General features: G+C 31.2%; 3 protein-coding genes across 3 annotated transcripts; 2 read left to right on the forward strand and 1 right to left on the reverse strand.

Annotated features, from left to right (window-relative positions):
• Window positions 1-2,284: 2,284 nt before the first annotated feature.
• Window positions 2,285-2,989, forward strand: LOC114397997 (monothiol glutaredoxin-S6-like). The gene has a single exon (XM_028360099.1). The coding sequence runs from the start codon at window positions 2,410-2,412 to the stop codon at window positions 2,716-2,718; it is 309 nt and encodes a 102-aa protein (XP_028215900.1). The 5' UTR covers window positions 2,285-2,409; the 3' UTR covers window positions 2,719-2,989.
• A 7,341-nt stretch (window positions 2,990-10,330) lies between these two features.
• LOC114397990 (monothiol glutaredoxin-S6-like) lies at window positions 10,331-11,125 on the forward strand. The gene has a single exon (XM_028360087.1). The coding sequence runs from the start codon at window positions 10,555-10,557 to the stop codon at window positions 10,870-10,872; it is 318 nt and encodes a 105-aa protein (XP_028215888.1). The 5' UTR covers window positions 10,331-10,554; the 3' UTR covers window positions 10,873-11,125.
• Window positions 11,126-14,816: 3,691 nt separating this feature from the next.
• Window positions 14,817-15,509, reverse strand: LOC114399714. Its single transcript, XM_028361929.1, has 2 exons — window positions 15,403-15,509; window positions 14,817-15,280 (listed from the first exon to the last, which is right to left on the reverse strand). The coding sequence occupies exons 1-2, from the start codon at window positions 15,456-15,458 to the stop codon at window positions 15,085-15,087; spliced, it is 252 nt and encodes an 83-aa protein (XP_028217730.1). The 5' UTR covers window positions 15,459-15,509; the 3' UTR covers window positions 14,817-15,084.
• Between the last annotated feature and the right edge of the window lie 230 nt (window positions 15,510-15,739).

The following is a 15,739-nucleotide window of genomic DNA, read 5'->3' on the forward strand; positions in this document are numbered from 1 at the left end:
GTAGGAAATGGAACACAAATTTACAACAACTAACGTTAAACCAACTAAGCTAGTCTCTTTTGATTCACATGTTATTATCTAGCCCGAAGTTTACCAGGTGAAAGAAAATAAAAAGAAAGCAAACAGATTATACCTCAGATAAAGATTCCACTTAGAGAGTCATATGAAGTTGACATGCACATTGTACCGTTGTTATCAATGCAAATGATTTTACTGATCATAGATAATTTTAGATTTCCAAATAGAAATAATCAAAATGACCTGAAACATAATTAATCAAAGGAATCTTTCCATCTAGGAAAGGGTTAAAGTTGAAGCATAAATATACATCGTGGTCGAAACAAGCAGAGCGGAGAGAGATATAATATCTAAGTTCCTTAATCTGTAATCCATGATGAGTCTGGATGCTGAAAACCGTCTTCGTATTCATTACTAGTCACGCTCGTCCACAACTATTATATATTCTTATTCCTTTTATATCTTTGTCTCTTTCTCAACCACTTTTTTTTTCCATATATTCCTCTTATCAAACCATCCACATGTAGACTTACAATGTGGTTGAGAATAGAGGTGTCAGGTTTGGATTGCAGGAATACTCCATCTATGAACCAATCAAAAATTAAAAATAGAGAAATTTCATATTGATGATCACTGCTTAATTAAGAAAATACCTATGTATAGAAACATATGATATATACATGGAGAAAATCATGCATTAGTAGTTTGTGTTTATTCCTCCCATTTTAAGAACCAAAATGATGTGTGTGGAAAAAGTGTATAAAAGAGAGACACTCCCAGTATTATCTAGCAAGACGGATAGAAGTCCACTAAGAAAATTATTAATTACAGCCCTAAACTGCAAACATTTTTTTAATATATATAGTAGTCGTATTTTGCATAATATTGTTGATTGTTGATAATGCAAGTTGGTCATTTGCCTAAACGTGTATATGCTATTATATATATATATATATATATATATATATATATATATATATATATATATTAGTCCAGAGAAGCATACTTCACAGCTGCATTGCTTGTTCCTGAGTCATGCATAACACAAGTGCCAACTGCAGGGTATGGTCGCATTTCAGGAAATGATCTAAAGACCATATGTTTAATCCCAAAATTTTCCGAGTAATCAAAGGCAAGAAAGAAATAATATTACCATATATGTGGAGTTGAAAGCATTAATTTAGGCCTGCTGCATGTATATATAGTCCTGTCACTTTTATAATGTGAATGGGATATAATTGCTAAGGATGTGTGATTTCTCTAGTAAAAGGTTATATAGATGAACGACACAAACAACTTGTACGGTCCAGCATGGTCACTATGTAGGATGCTGATTTTCTAGTTAATGAGGGGTTCCGTATCTTGTGCTTTTAACCATTTAATTGTATTCCTAATCACTACAATTCTATCAGCTTTCAAGTTTTCTGAATTGAAAGGGCCACGAATCTTGTAATGAAAAAGTTGCTAATGTTGTTTTAGGCCCACTTCTTTCAACCTTATAGCAGATGCTCCAAAATAAACGGACATACAACAGGAAACGCAGAAAAATTAATCCATTTAGCAAATTGAATTTTGTTTATAGGTTCAGTCTTGTTATTAACACCTTTGTTTAAAAAAAAAATTGTTATTAAGACCGTATCGTGGTGATAAGATCTCTCATGCATGTGGCACTGTTATTCATTTAAACATTGTTACCCCTTTAAGAGTCAAGGTCATATTGACACTGATCCAATCGATAGTCTATTTTTCTTTAATGACTTTACTCACCTATTAGTGAGTATTTGGTTTGTACCTTGATCCAGCTTATAAGTATGTCTTTTTCTAGTCCATCTCTTACTGAAGACATCAATATTAGGACTTAAACACAAAAAGAAAACCCAACCCAGAAGATTAATCAGTTTGATTAGAGAGCCTCATATCTTACTAACACATATCAAGTAATTTATTCTACTCAAACATGAGACTCCTACACTATATCGAGGTGATAAGATCTCTCATGCATGTGGCACAAATGGTGAATTAATTTGAAAAATATGCCTCTTGCACGATCGACCATGAATCTTATTCTTGAAGAAAGTTCTAGATTCATTAGATTGACCTTAAGTGCTAGCTAACCAACTTGTTATCTACAACACATGCAGTACAGTGCTAAAGGACAGTTATCGGGAATCCTCCGAATTCTCTTCTACGATCTTTATTCTTCTATATGAGGCGACAATACAATATTGCCCACCACATTGAATCGGCTTATAAATAACCCTTCAGTGAAGCCAACCTCACGAATCACACGTCTCTTCTTATATATGCTTAATTTCTTTGTTCTCTCTATATATTATTAATATTGCATTGTGTTTCAGTTTTAACTTTCTATTTGAAACTAGCTAGCTAAGCATGGACGTGATCACAAGCATGGTAGCTGAAAAGCCGGTGGTGATATTCAGCAAGAGCACATGTTGCTTGAGCCACTCCATGACATCACTGATACGTAGCTTTGGCGCAAACCCCACCGTTCACGAGCTCGATGAAATGGCGAATGGGCAGCAGATTGAGAGTGCATTGCTTCAAATGGGGTGCCAACCAAGTGTTCCTACTGTGTTCATAGGACAACGGTTCATAGGTGGTTCTAAGAAAATTATGAGCCTGCATGTCAGGAATGAATTAGTTCCATTGCTCAAGAATGCCGGGGCTATATGGATTTAATTAAGACCAAAGCGATAGTTTCTAAAACCAAGATTATTATAGTAGTTGCGTTTTAGAGCTGAATAAGATGGTTTTGTTTTGTAGTCATGATTATGATGTTAGTTAATTAAGATGATTTTGTAGTCCTGCTACGTGGTTACGATGTTGTACTATAGTATATACTATATATGCGGCCTAAACTTTTACTTTCTTTTCCATTTCTTTTCTTTCCTCTTCTCTTCAATGGAATGCATAATATGAAATATGAATGATGCAGAATGAATAATTAACAGGAATACTTATTTTGGTAGGGTACTTCCAGATCAACACAGTGTTCCTTTTCCTCCCATTGCATTTTTTTAAAAGAATAATATTAATTATTATGTCAAAGTTTAAATTAGATAATGTATTTAAAGAGTATTTAATTTATTAAGTTATAATTAACCCAAAGTAATAATAAAAAGGCTTATTAAATGAATAAGTCCTAAATATAAATATCTAAAGATAAGGAAATTAATTAAGATATTGTTCCGATTAGAGAATATTATCCTTGAGAGATTTTAGCCCCGCATTGAGAAATCAAGGCATCCAACTAATGCTAACTTCCTATAAATACAAGCAACATTATTGTATATATAAACTTAATTATAAAGTACGTATATGCTTTTATTTCACAACATACACCTTGAATGAGATATTTACTACTACTAACATATAAGCATCGGATCGCCTCATGTTGGAACAACTAAGTTGATTGAGTCTAGACCTCCACTAACATAATTATCATTAAATTCATAAATTAAAAACAACATAAACAATACTCTATTAATTAGTTTATTCTGCATCATGCATTATGCACCAATCACTTGCTGCATTTTCTTTTTATAATTTATAAAATTAAAAATTAGTCCTTTTTGTTTACCTTTGATCCATTTTCTATGCTTCACATCTTTCCATTTTATCAAAATTAAGCTACCTCCACAGAACACATAGGTTTTCTCAAATTACTATCTTATTTAATTTTAGATGTGGTACACTTATATAAATGCTACGTGAACACATGCTGATGATATTTCACACAGACTGCATGGCTATATATTTTTCACACTGCTCATCTGGTTACACATCTTAATTAAGATTATTTACTGTAATTCATGAAGAGGAGAGAAAATCTGACTAGACATGTCTGGCATGATGGAAATGATAATAAGTGTTCCAATTTTTAAATTAAAATCAGAATAATTGTTCCAATTTTTAAATTAAAATAACTCAGAATGCATTTGAGCTAGAAGGAAATGGACAAAGTTGTAAGGGCAGAAAATTCAGCAAGCTACTAGCCGACTTCAAACTCTTCATTGTTCAGTCTTCAGAGTTCAGACCACAATGAGGGAATTGCAGAGGATGGGGCTTCAGTTACTTTTTTATTTTGTATTTCTATTACTAATCGTTAGATATTTATGAAAACCAATCCAAGGTTTCTTGGATAAGCTCTTTTTGCTCTTACGAGAGTATTTAATCAGTGACTAGGATTTCGTTATCCCATTGTTTTCTATTTAGAAGGAAAAAGTAAATAGAATGAATCAAAGGAGAAATTAAATAATCCAAAAACCCGAACTTGTTTGGAGTAACCAACTTACAAAGAAAAGGAAAATAGGTAGCTGGTTAAATTGAAATGATTAATAAAAATATGAATTTCTGCATGGTCTTAATTATCATTCTTTTCTAAAAATAGCCTAATTAATTAGCTTATTTTGTTTTTTTCGAAATCTTCCTAGCTATTTGGGAGGACTCATAAATGCAAAAGAGGGTGTTATAGAGTTTACGTAAAATTCTCATTTTTATCTTTTTTTTTTTAAATAGAAGATTTATAACCAAGCGAAAATATTATCCTTAAGTATTTTCTATTTCTTAAGCTTTTGAAAAAAATTAAATTCATGTCAACTAGATAAATATTACTGATAGACTGATGTCGGAGAACAAAATCTTAACGGGTAGTTGTTTGATAATAATAAAAGAAATTGAGAGGAGTGAGATGTCCTAATCTTGATGATAAAATATTTCTATAGAAAGTTATAAGTAAATCATCCTTCTGATCAAGTAGGTGGAAAAGTAAGAAAGGTGAGTCAAATTGGATGGTTAAATAAAGCTTTTTCTTTTAGCTCATATTTAACTTACTAAAGTTAGGAGTTTCTCATGGGATAATATTCTTGGATTGGTACAAATCTAACACCTCACTCTTACACACCACCAATAAAAATTTGACAAGTAATAATTAAAGTATAAAAGAAAAAATATTTATCATTTGCTGATAAAGAACAGCTTATGCCCCTGTATGGCTGTATCCAGATAATTCTATTATTCATAAATCTCATGATTTGACTCTTGTGTGCACTTTTCGCTCTGTCCAGATTTCAGATGCAGATAACTAGTTCAATAAAAACACTATCTACCAGCTCAGGACCAAACCAAGTGACCCTTTGATTTACACTTGAGCCGTTTATTCAAACCAATGGAACATACACAATTCGGACACAAGGAATTGAAAGAGCCAAGGGCTGTTTCTACGACTTGCAGGCACGTGGGAAACTTTGTTCCTAAAAGATTACGAATAATCTCTAAATACCAAAATTATAATTTTTAATCTTATCTGCCCATGATAATGTGTCTCAACAAAAGTAAGATCCTCATTGATGCAAAGCTAAATCCATATCACATTCAGCCATATTAGGTCTTTTGTATTTTCTGCAATCAAATAACCAAGGAATCATCACCTTTTTTACTTCTTTTTCCTCTCTTATATTTCCAACCCCATTCACATTTCTGCTGAAATAATGACAACATTTGCTGACATGCATGTGTAGAAGACCTCCTTCAGTTCATATATTACTTGATTTAAATCAGATAATAATATTTTTTTTTATCAACAAATATTACTAAATATTAATTATTATTAGTTTTTGTTAATGAAAAATTCAAAGTCATGATCTCTTTTTCTTTCTTACTATCTTTATCATTAAACTAATTTTATATCTTCAATCAAATAATAATGTTATAATTTATTATTATCTGATGACATTTTCAACGTTAACCAATGGGGATATCATCGAATACTATGGGCATACAAAACTGCATCATAAATTAAACTTTGCTAGTTTGTTTTTTGTTACATTTCTCACATTCAAGAGTGACTTGTAAAACATTTTGATCTTTTCTTATTTAGACTTTTCGTTTAAGATTTTATTTTTATAAATAAAAAAAAAAAGTCAACAAAAGATGCTCGAGAAAGGAACAGTCGACAAAGCCGTAGTCATATTTATCTAAGACAATTCACTAAAAAATAATTCAGGAAGCAATTAAGCAAATGATAAAACCTACCAACATCACATAATACTTTAGAGTTGTCTGCAGTATTATACAGCACTTTTATTATATAGTAACACGTTAATTTAGAATCCTACAATGTGAAAGAGACATCATAATAAGCCTGTCCAAATGTTACAATTTAGTAAAAAGCATAAGCTCTATCTATGCATAAGATTACAGAACATTTTCCTAGTATCTTCCTCCTCCCCTTGCGAAAAGGGAAAATTCGGTGCTTCCCCAAAGCCAAAGGTAGCGTTTTCTTTTCTCCCCATTCCTGTACGGCCATTATGTAGATTTTCATGAAATCAAGGGCCAGCCGCAGCCACCTATAGCCAAAAAAAGTAAAATGCTATTATTCAGAGTTTACCTTTAAATTAGCATCTGCCCAAACAAAATAAATAGATAAGATTTTTTTTTTCCTAATCTTTCAAGTTTCAACTCAGCTTTCGGTTTTTGGTGCGAATCTTGTGAAAACATAACAAGTTGCTACTTGTCGATTGGATAAACCCGACTCCTCTGTCGTGTCAAAAACAGAAGAGGGTAGTCAAATTATGATATACCTATGTTAACTTTTTAATGTGTTAGTGATTAATTAAATTCCTTGCCATGTCCAAGGAAAAAAGTCTCAGAGTTTGATATAATTTATCCTACTCCCGGAATAATTGAGAAGTAAGATTTTACTAAAATGGTAATCAGATTCTTCTTCAGCCGGTTAATATTCTACACAAATATCATGGAGAAAAAAAATAAATAAAGGTGACCGTCACAGTTAATATGGTCAAGAACCTGGGTTGGATACATTGTCTATATCAACCGTGAGTTTCTCGTGAATTCGGGAATCCATTGTTTTGTTAAGCAATTCTTTTTTTCTTGTCTTTTTTTATCATATGAATCAAAAAGGAGTTTAGACAGACAAACATCGCAAACACATGTCCTCCTCACGAGGCTGTATTCAGATTGCTATATAATATCCTAAAATCTTCTGCTGTATCGAAGAAAAGGATCCTCTTTAACGGGAAAAAAAAAACTTGACACGGTAAGTTTTAAAATTTAATCGTTTATTCTTTTAAATCTCAATCTTATCATAAAAATGTGCTATATTACCAACCAGCCATTAATCAAAATAATAATTGTTGGAATGTTAGATATGATTTCTTTAAATAAGGTCTTGAATTTAAATTTAAAAAAAAATAGTTGAAAAAGAATATTTCATTAAGGATTGTTAGTCCAATGTTTGAAAAATTAGACCTCGATCATGACATACTAGATCAATAGTTGAATTGTTAGATCAATATAGTTGAATTGTAAGAGTTAAAAAATACATAGTATAATTAAGATTGTATATATTTTTGTTAAAAGATTGAATTGCACATTGACAATTCTCCTTTAGGAGTATTTTGGTTGTGATCAAATGCGTGAGAAGAGCAAGGAAAGACAAAGAAATACGGGGATGGTAGGGGTTTGTTTGCGACGAATAGCAGAGAAATTTTTAAAAAAACTAATGAGACCCATAGAGAAAATTTTCCACACTAGAATGAAGAGATTTGTGAGAAAATTGTAGTCTGCATGTTGTTGTTCTAAATTCAACGTGATGAACTTGCAAGTCTTTTCCTACCACATGACAATAATAATAATATATTTTTACTTAATATTAAAAAAAAATTACCCACCAAATTATTTTAATTCAGATATTTCTCTTCAATCAGATCATTTTTATTTCTACTTTTATTTTATACCATATTTCTTATCTATTTTTCTTTTTTCTTCTCCGATATTCTCTTCCATTCGTTCGTTTTCCTTTATTCAACATGGAGGTCAAAGCATGTGTGTATCCTTGTTGTTTTTACATTTTAATTAAGTGCGTGCGTGACAGGAGAGAGCGAGTGGCAGCACGTGACAGGAGTCGCAGCGCGTGGGCAAATAGCCTGGAACCGTGTGTGCACCCAAACGGCAGGTGAAAAAAAATCGTGAATTAGTGAGTTTTTTAATAAAAATTAATCATTAATAAAATTAATAAATATTTATAATAATAACAAATTATTCTAAAATAAGATTTATAAATAAAATTTATTAAATCATTTCTTTTACAGCGATTTTTTAAAATAATCAGGATATCATATAATTATGATATATGAAAAACGATGATCTTATATTTGCATTTTCGTATCTTCTTGGGTAAGAGACTAGAGCTATTTAGGCCCCAGGTCAGAATGCGAGACTGGTAAGTAAATTATTTTAAAGGCTTAAATTAAGTGAATATACATATATATATATATGGTTTTAAAATAATTTAAATAATTTTTTAATAAATATTATTAAAAAAACAAATAAGATAATCTTTATCGGAATCATTTTCATTTAACCTTCTTGTGAACATGTATAATCAAAACTTTTTTTCGAAGTTATAAATTAAATATTTACTCTAATTGAAAAGTTTTTATACGTTAAAAATTAATCTAAACTAAGCCTTCTCTAACATAGCTATGTAATGATAGGTAAAATTGGATGAACCAGAATGAAGTAAAAAGGAATAGAATAAAATAAAGTTATCATTTTTTCATTGTTTAAACTATATATCATACGACGGAGAATAATACTTTTTGGAAACTTATATGCTAATAGATATTATGTGATAGAAAAGAAAGAAATATAAATATAATAAATGATATAATATAAGAAAAGGAAGAGAAATAAAAAATGTGAAATAACTGTTTATACTTTTAGTGATATGATGCAAGCGGTTAAAGATGTCAAATAAACTTTTTTTACAGGTAAGTTTAAATCTTTTGAAATTCTCCTTTTTGTTAGATAAGTAATGATAACTGTTAATTTATAATAAAAATATATTGAAAATATTTTTAAAGATATTTATTTAGCAGTTATTTTTTACTTAAATAATATGAATTGATATTTTTTTTATTCATGATTTGTAAATTTGAAAAGGAAATATTAAAATAAAATAAAAAAAGATCGAAAAGATATAAAAAAAGATCGAAAAGATATAAAAAAGATAAATAAAAAAAAAATTTTGCATCAAGTTCAAGTCCATTCAGGTCCTTATAAAAAGGAAGTCAAGGCGGAAGAATCTTCTTCTTAGCCATTCTCCCCCTTGTTTTTGTTTGTTACTTGTCATTTAGCACTCTCTTAGCCTTTGAATTGTAAAACCTCCCATGGCTAAACCCCCTTAATTGGGTGGGAAAGAACATCTCAACATTACATTGCTAAAGATAGCATGATTTTGTTGTGACCCTATATAGCATCTCTTTATTTAATGTTGTTTATTGTTTATTATTTTGTCTTTGCAAAAGGATTTGAGAGAGGATATATAAATTCCTCTTTAGTGAGGGATCTCGGTTGAGTATATTAGCAGATGTGAGGTGGAAATTGGAAAAACATTCAATAAAGAACATCATTAAAATTGTATAAGGGTAGGTAGACATGTTAGGTCTCTGTAGACTTGACACTCGAACTTCCGTATTAATCTTTACTATTTGTGACAAATTGGTGTACTTATCAATTGGTTAACAAGTAACCTTGTCTAGAAAAATCATTTAAGATATTTCCAATGCAAATTTTTAAGTGAGTTATTTTTAATGCAAATTCTTAAGTGAGTTTCTTGTTTTTTGTGATTTTCACAAAAACTCACACTTTTATATTTTTTTATTTTTACTTAATATTGATTGATGCTAGTTGATGAAAAGAAAATCATTTTTAGATGTTAACAAGTGGTTTATTATATATAAGAATTTGTTCTTACTATGAAGAAACCTGCAATGTCACATAGACTCTCTCAAATGATGAGGTTCCTTGCTTAAGAAATTTTAAAAGCATCTCCCATCATAGATGCTTTTAGCACAATAACACTTAAGAATTAAGGATTAGTTAAGTAGTTCTAACTAGAAAGAATTGATTGAAAATTAGGCCTATATAGTACATGTTCGATTGGTTTTCCGTCAAACTTGTTGCACAAATTCCGAAGCAAATTCAATGGTGCAACGCAAACTGAACGCAAAAGCAAGGGTGGGGAATGGGGATGCTTTTTGCTACCAACGTGAGTTTGAAATGGATACACATACATGCTGATAGTCATTCTCTAAATAGACCTCTATGGAGGCAACTCCAACATACCAAAAAGAAAAAGAGGAGTATTGATTGGATTAAATTGAAATGCAATGTATCATATTTTATATCACTTCGTTCATAATAATATCATATCATTCTTTTTCATCAACTCAAATATATATTGGAACACACAACTTTAATGTTTATTTTTTTATCAGATAGATAGGTATATGTTTATTCTTCTCTATGTGGAACTACCCAATCCCATCTCCGAGAATAAGCCATCTGCAACCTGTATAAATAGAACTCCACATGATCTCAAGTTCCACGTAGCAAATCAAACCAAATTCCTCATTTCACTTAAATCACATAGTTCCCCAACTCTTGGTCCCTCTAGTAATTAACCCTCCAAATCCCAATTATAGCATAGCAATGGATGTGTTAACAACATTGACTGCAGATAAGCCAGTGGTGATCTTCAGCAAGAGCACATGTTGCATGAGCCACACCGTGAAGGCTCTCATATGCAGCTTTGGTGCCAGCCCTACAATTATTGAGGTTGACAAAATGCCAAGTGGTCAGCAAGTAGAGAGAGCACTCATTCAACTAGGTTGCAAACCAAGTGTGCCTGCAGTGTTCATAGGACAGCAATTCATAGGTGGTGCTGATGAAGTCATCAAACTCAACGTTCAAAACAAGCTTGCCCAATTGCTTCTCGGTGCTAAAGCTATCTTTATCTGGAGTAGGTAGCTATGCAAAGTTCCAAACTCATCATCCCTATGAGATCAAATAAGAGGTTCTAGTTTTCTCAAAGCTGTGTGAGGCGGTTTAGTATAGAGCTTCTTCTAGTTCTAGCCATGCTTCTTGTGTTCTATTCTCCATTTTTCTCTGTCTTCTGTTTTTGTGGAGCAGAACAGCACTGTTTGTTTTGTATATTGCAAACTATGCTTTAACCATATATGATGATGGCCATGTCATGTAATGTAATCACCTATTAATAATCCATTTTTGAGTCCTGTGGACAGACGTTTCTTAAGTGAGGTTAGTAAACAAAATTTTTTAGGTGTACTATATCAATTTCAGAGATGCTATTTCTATGCAAGAGATGTATAATCAACAACATGCAAATAATACTAATGGAATAATGATATATGGACACTTATCTATTATAAACAAGCATTTGACAATCTTTATTTTTCTCTACCTCTGTTTTTTACTATATTATTTATCATATTTATATTTCTCTTTTCTTTCTCAAAATGTCAAATAGCATCATTAAACACTACTCAAAGAAACTCTAACATTGACGGCATCAATCACAAGCTTTAACATTATTATATTGACCTAGGTTGTAAAATTTTACAGTTGTTAGATTAAAGTATTCAGTGAGTGTATATATGTTTGAGTGTGAGTACAGAGTAGTATACTATTATCTGAGTTACATGAATTTTGAAATTAAACAAATCTTCTCACACTTGTTTTGGTTGAACTGAAATCACACCACCTCTCAATGCATGTGTTTTTATTATTTAACAAGCTATCTTACCAACAAAAGTACGACTAAAATATTAATATTTGTGCTTCATTTTTTTTAATTAGAAGCTTCATCGTCAAAGAGTTCTTAAATATGAATACTTTTTGTCAAAGTTACTAAAAACGTGTATAGTTTATCACTTTGTTGGCAATACATCGAAACAAGTTAAATGAAGGTGCTGTTTTAGATCAAATTTTTGCAAATAATAAGAATATTTTCGATTTTCTGTGCGAGTGCTTATATAAATTTCTTAACTTTAACCAATGTTACTTAACTTTTTTCTGTTGGAGCAAATGATATGGAGTTATTTAATCACATTTATATCATAAATAACTTATTTTTTAAAATATTATAAGACTCACAAAATTAAGTTAAACACTCAATTTGGTAATTTTAGCATTGAAATGAAATTTGTATAAAGTATTTAAATCTATATGAAATTATAAGACCCACTAAGATAAATAACTTATTAAAGTAATCATGTAGATGCTCTTATAAGCGGAAAAAAAATAAAAAGATAAAATCAATTAAATTTTTTTCTATAAAATCTACTTAACCATTTTATCTCTTGGAGAAGTTAAATAAGAAAATTTCTATTTAATTGATTTTAACTTACAAGACAAACTTAATTTATTTTACCTTTTTTTTTCTCGTATAAATATTTATAAAAAATTTATTCAAACTAACCCTAACAATATAATAAGGAAATTAAACAGCAGTTTCTACGCAAAGATGTTATAGAGGAGCCAATATAGCCACAACTTTTTTTCGCATACATATTGCAGCTTTATACATAGGATATCCTTAAAATATGAGAGACAGGGTGAGGGGTAAAAAAAAAAAAATGCATGTCAATTCTGAAGCAGAAGCCGCTGTCGAGGAATCCATAGTCCCCACTGCGATGCCGAGAACTGGCCATGCACTAATTTTTGTGTTCTATACTAGTTCTCGAAGCGCATATGCTAAGGTCCCTTTTTATTTTTGTTTTACACTGGTTGGTATATGCCAACAAATAATTAAACTTGAAAAAAATTATGCTTGTTGTGAAAGTATCTTTATAGTTGTTTAAATTTTGAATATAACCTTGTTTTGGTAAAGAAAATATATTTTTTTTATTAATTTAATCACTCTTATATAAATACTATCAATTAGAAAAGCTTGCTATGATCTTAAAAGATGACTTGACATAGACAACGATGAAACAGTGTTTCTTTAACATTGATAAAATCAAATAAATAGTGGAGGAAACAATTAAAATTTTAAAATATTAAAGATGAAATTATAAAATTAATTTATGTTAGACTAAATTAATAAGATGTAACCAACAATGATTGATACAAGTGATTATGCATTAACCAAATAGTCTAGGATTCAAATTCTAACCTTGTTTATGAAATAATCTAGGTTTGAGAGAAAAATATTTTTACTTTCTTGTTTATGGAATAAATTGTGTTAGAAGAGAAATATCTTGTTTGTTATCAATATTATGATTAGCTAAAAATAATAATAAGATATATATTTTTTAAAGGCAAACACTAAAATTTGGATGTTATTTTAGCTTGATTTATTAAGAGATTGAGTAGCATTGAGTTATGGAAAAATAAATGCATTTATTGCATGTTTATTTTTTGAACTTTTAAAAATGGAGTATTCATCTCTTCCTACAATGCAGTTCTCTTTTTCAGAACGGGAGTAGGTGTTTGTGGAAGGTATTTTAGCGCTCAAATCAGTAAAAATGCAAGAGGGTCCTAAAAATGGGAGAAATAGTACTTCTTGTGTGCATGTTGCCTTGTATGAGTGTCCTTCTCTTCTTGTAATGGATACATGAGCGGAAACGCAGTAACGAACCTATTTTCGTGGTACTGTCAATACCATATAACGATTTTTGGCATTATATTAGGCATGATTATGCAAGTCCTTCTAAATTTCACACGATGCAGAGCCAAAACACGGACAAAAAATCTGAGACTACTCTATTTTTAGTAAAACTCGTAAAATTCAATTAATGATAAAATGTGTTAAAAAAAAATGGTTCGCGATCGAGACCTTCGAACAAGTCCATATTATACGCCGTCTTATGGGATAAAAAGACATAGACTGTGTTAGTATACAAAAAATTGTTAAACAAAGATGTGTCAGATGGTGTTCTAACATTGTATGTGTTTGAATAACCAATACATGTTCTGATGTACACGAGAGTTTACTTGAGAAGAACCAGAATCTTCTTGGGGTTCAAAAGAAGTGTTCACTACGCCTAACACGTCTCCATGTCAAACAGTGTGGTTTCTTTAGCTGACAAAACCACCGAAAGCTTGACGCAAGTTTAAAAAGTGGGCTAGAGAAAATCCATATGAAAAACAAGATAACACGAGATAAAAGATTTGTACAAAAGTTCGGCCTCTTTAAGCAATTTTGGTGCACTTTTGACGTGTTTTATTGCATTGTTTCTCATCATAGGGCTGACTGCTTGGTCAGCTAATTGGAACTTCTTTCCTGTCAAATATCAAACAGTAACGTAACACTTAAATTTTGATACTATGCCCAAAATGAAACTCGTTTTTAAGGCTTACCAATAATTGACGCTTAGCTCATTCTGTGTAAAGTAAAAGGGGTAGAACTTGGCTAGAAAACAGAGAAAAGCACGAGGAAGAAAAACACAAACAAACAAAACTTTCTCAAGTCTCATTTTCTTGCATCTTATCTTATCCTTAACAAATAGAGAAACTGGACAACCGATAAATAAATGAATTTGTAAAAGACAGGGACAACGAAAAAGGGATATTGTGACATAACTAAATTGGATTTGGTTTCTTTAGAAAGAGCAACTCACTTTAAAGGATTAAATATAAGCAGTTCCAGCTAGTCATTAATAAGAAAATTAAATATTAATATTTCATGTTCGTGCTTATACAATACAAGTATATGAAAATCAATTATTGATCTTCTCATCATCGACTGATATTTCTTTAGATGATTCAAATCCAACTATCTCTCTGAGAGGGCCATTATTGAAGAAACATAATTTTCAGAACTAAAGTACCTAAAAATATACAAATTTTACTCCATAAGAAGAGATTACGTAAAAAGGTGACATAAAAGACAATGCTGACACTGTACAAGGGCAAATCGTCAAAAAGCAAGACTAATTATTGTCGTCGCCTTCACGAATGAATCAACATTACTTGCAATGTGTACCAACCCCAACACCACATCATCAAATTCTCGTAAACATAATTAACAATCATACCAAAGTTCAGATATTATTGAATCATTCTATACAAACTTATAATCAAGTAACCAGCATTTACAACACTGAAACATCTCAATAACGATAATACATTTAAACAAATAGGCGCGCACACACACAAACCAAAGGAAAATTGAAGTAACCTTGGGTCAAAATTCGGGGGGTGAAACTAAAATTTGCTTCACTTGTTGTGAATATAATCTTTTAAAACGTGATTGCTATCTTGGAGGATTGCATTGGTTCGCCAATTGGCCACTGCTTTAGAAACCGTAGCATTAGCCTTGCGAATTTCGTCAGCGGAAAACTTGTGTTCTATAATTCCCAAGGGTCCAGGCTGCAGCACCTTGATCACAGTTTCCATCTCTTGCTCAACCTGTCTGTCACAGACACAAAGCAAGAAATCGATGTTGATAGAACGTAATCCTAAACCCTAATAATTTTCTTCGGGTAAAGGATAGAGAGCTCAATAAATTGCGCAGAAAGAAGGTGGGTTAGTTACCTCATTAGTGCAGAAAAGGGCAATGAGCTTCGAAACCCTGCCATTGACAACCTCATTCTTCGCACTGCAACAGACGCAGGATCCTAATCTAAGAAAATGTTTAGCTTGGTACGGCGTCGTTTCTACTTTGCACAGACTGGGCCACACTAATTGGGCTTCGAACGCATCACAGGATGGCCCAACAACTAGGATATACGGGATGACCCTTTAATGTTTTTGTTTGGATTAAGAGAAAGTTTGACAGATAACAAGTTTTTTCATGTTGAAAAATTATGATTCCTGATAATCATGAATAATGTGATTCATGTTGTTTTTTTTTAATGAATATAATTTATTT

The sequence above is a fragment of the Glycine soja genome, chromosome 19, assembly GCF_004193775.1.
Source record: "Glycine soja cultivar W05 chromosome 19, ASM419377v2, whole genome shotgun sequence".
Taxonomy (NCBI): domain Eukaryota; kingdom Viridiplantae; phylum Streptophyta; class Magnoliopsida; order Fabales; family Fabaceae; genus Glycine; species Glycine soja.

What these genes read in the sequence shown, in the direction of transcription:
- LOC114397997 (XM_028360099.1), top strand. Translation starts at nt 2,410, where the DNA reads ATGGACGTGATCACAAGCATGGTAGCTGAAAAGCCGGTGGTGATATTC.
- LOC114397990 (XM_028360087.1), top strand. Translation starts at nt 10,555, where the DNA reads ATGGATGTGTTAACAACATTGACTGCAGATAAGCCAGTGGTGATCTTC.
- LOC114399714 (XM_028361929.1), bottom strand. Translation starts at nt 15,458, where the DNA reads ATGAGGTTGTCAATGGCAGGGTTTCGAAGCTCATTGCCCTTTTCTGCA. An exon ending in CCCTTTTCTGCACTAATGAG is followed by an intron (nt 15,281 to 15,402) that starts GTAACTAACCCA and finishes TGTCTGTGACAG; the next exon opens with ACAGGTTGAGCAAGAGATGG.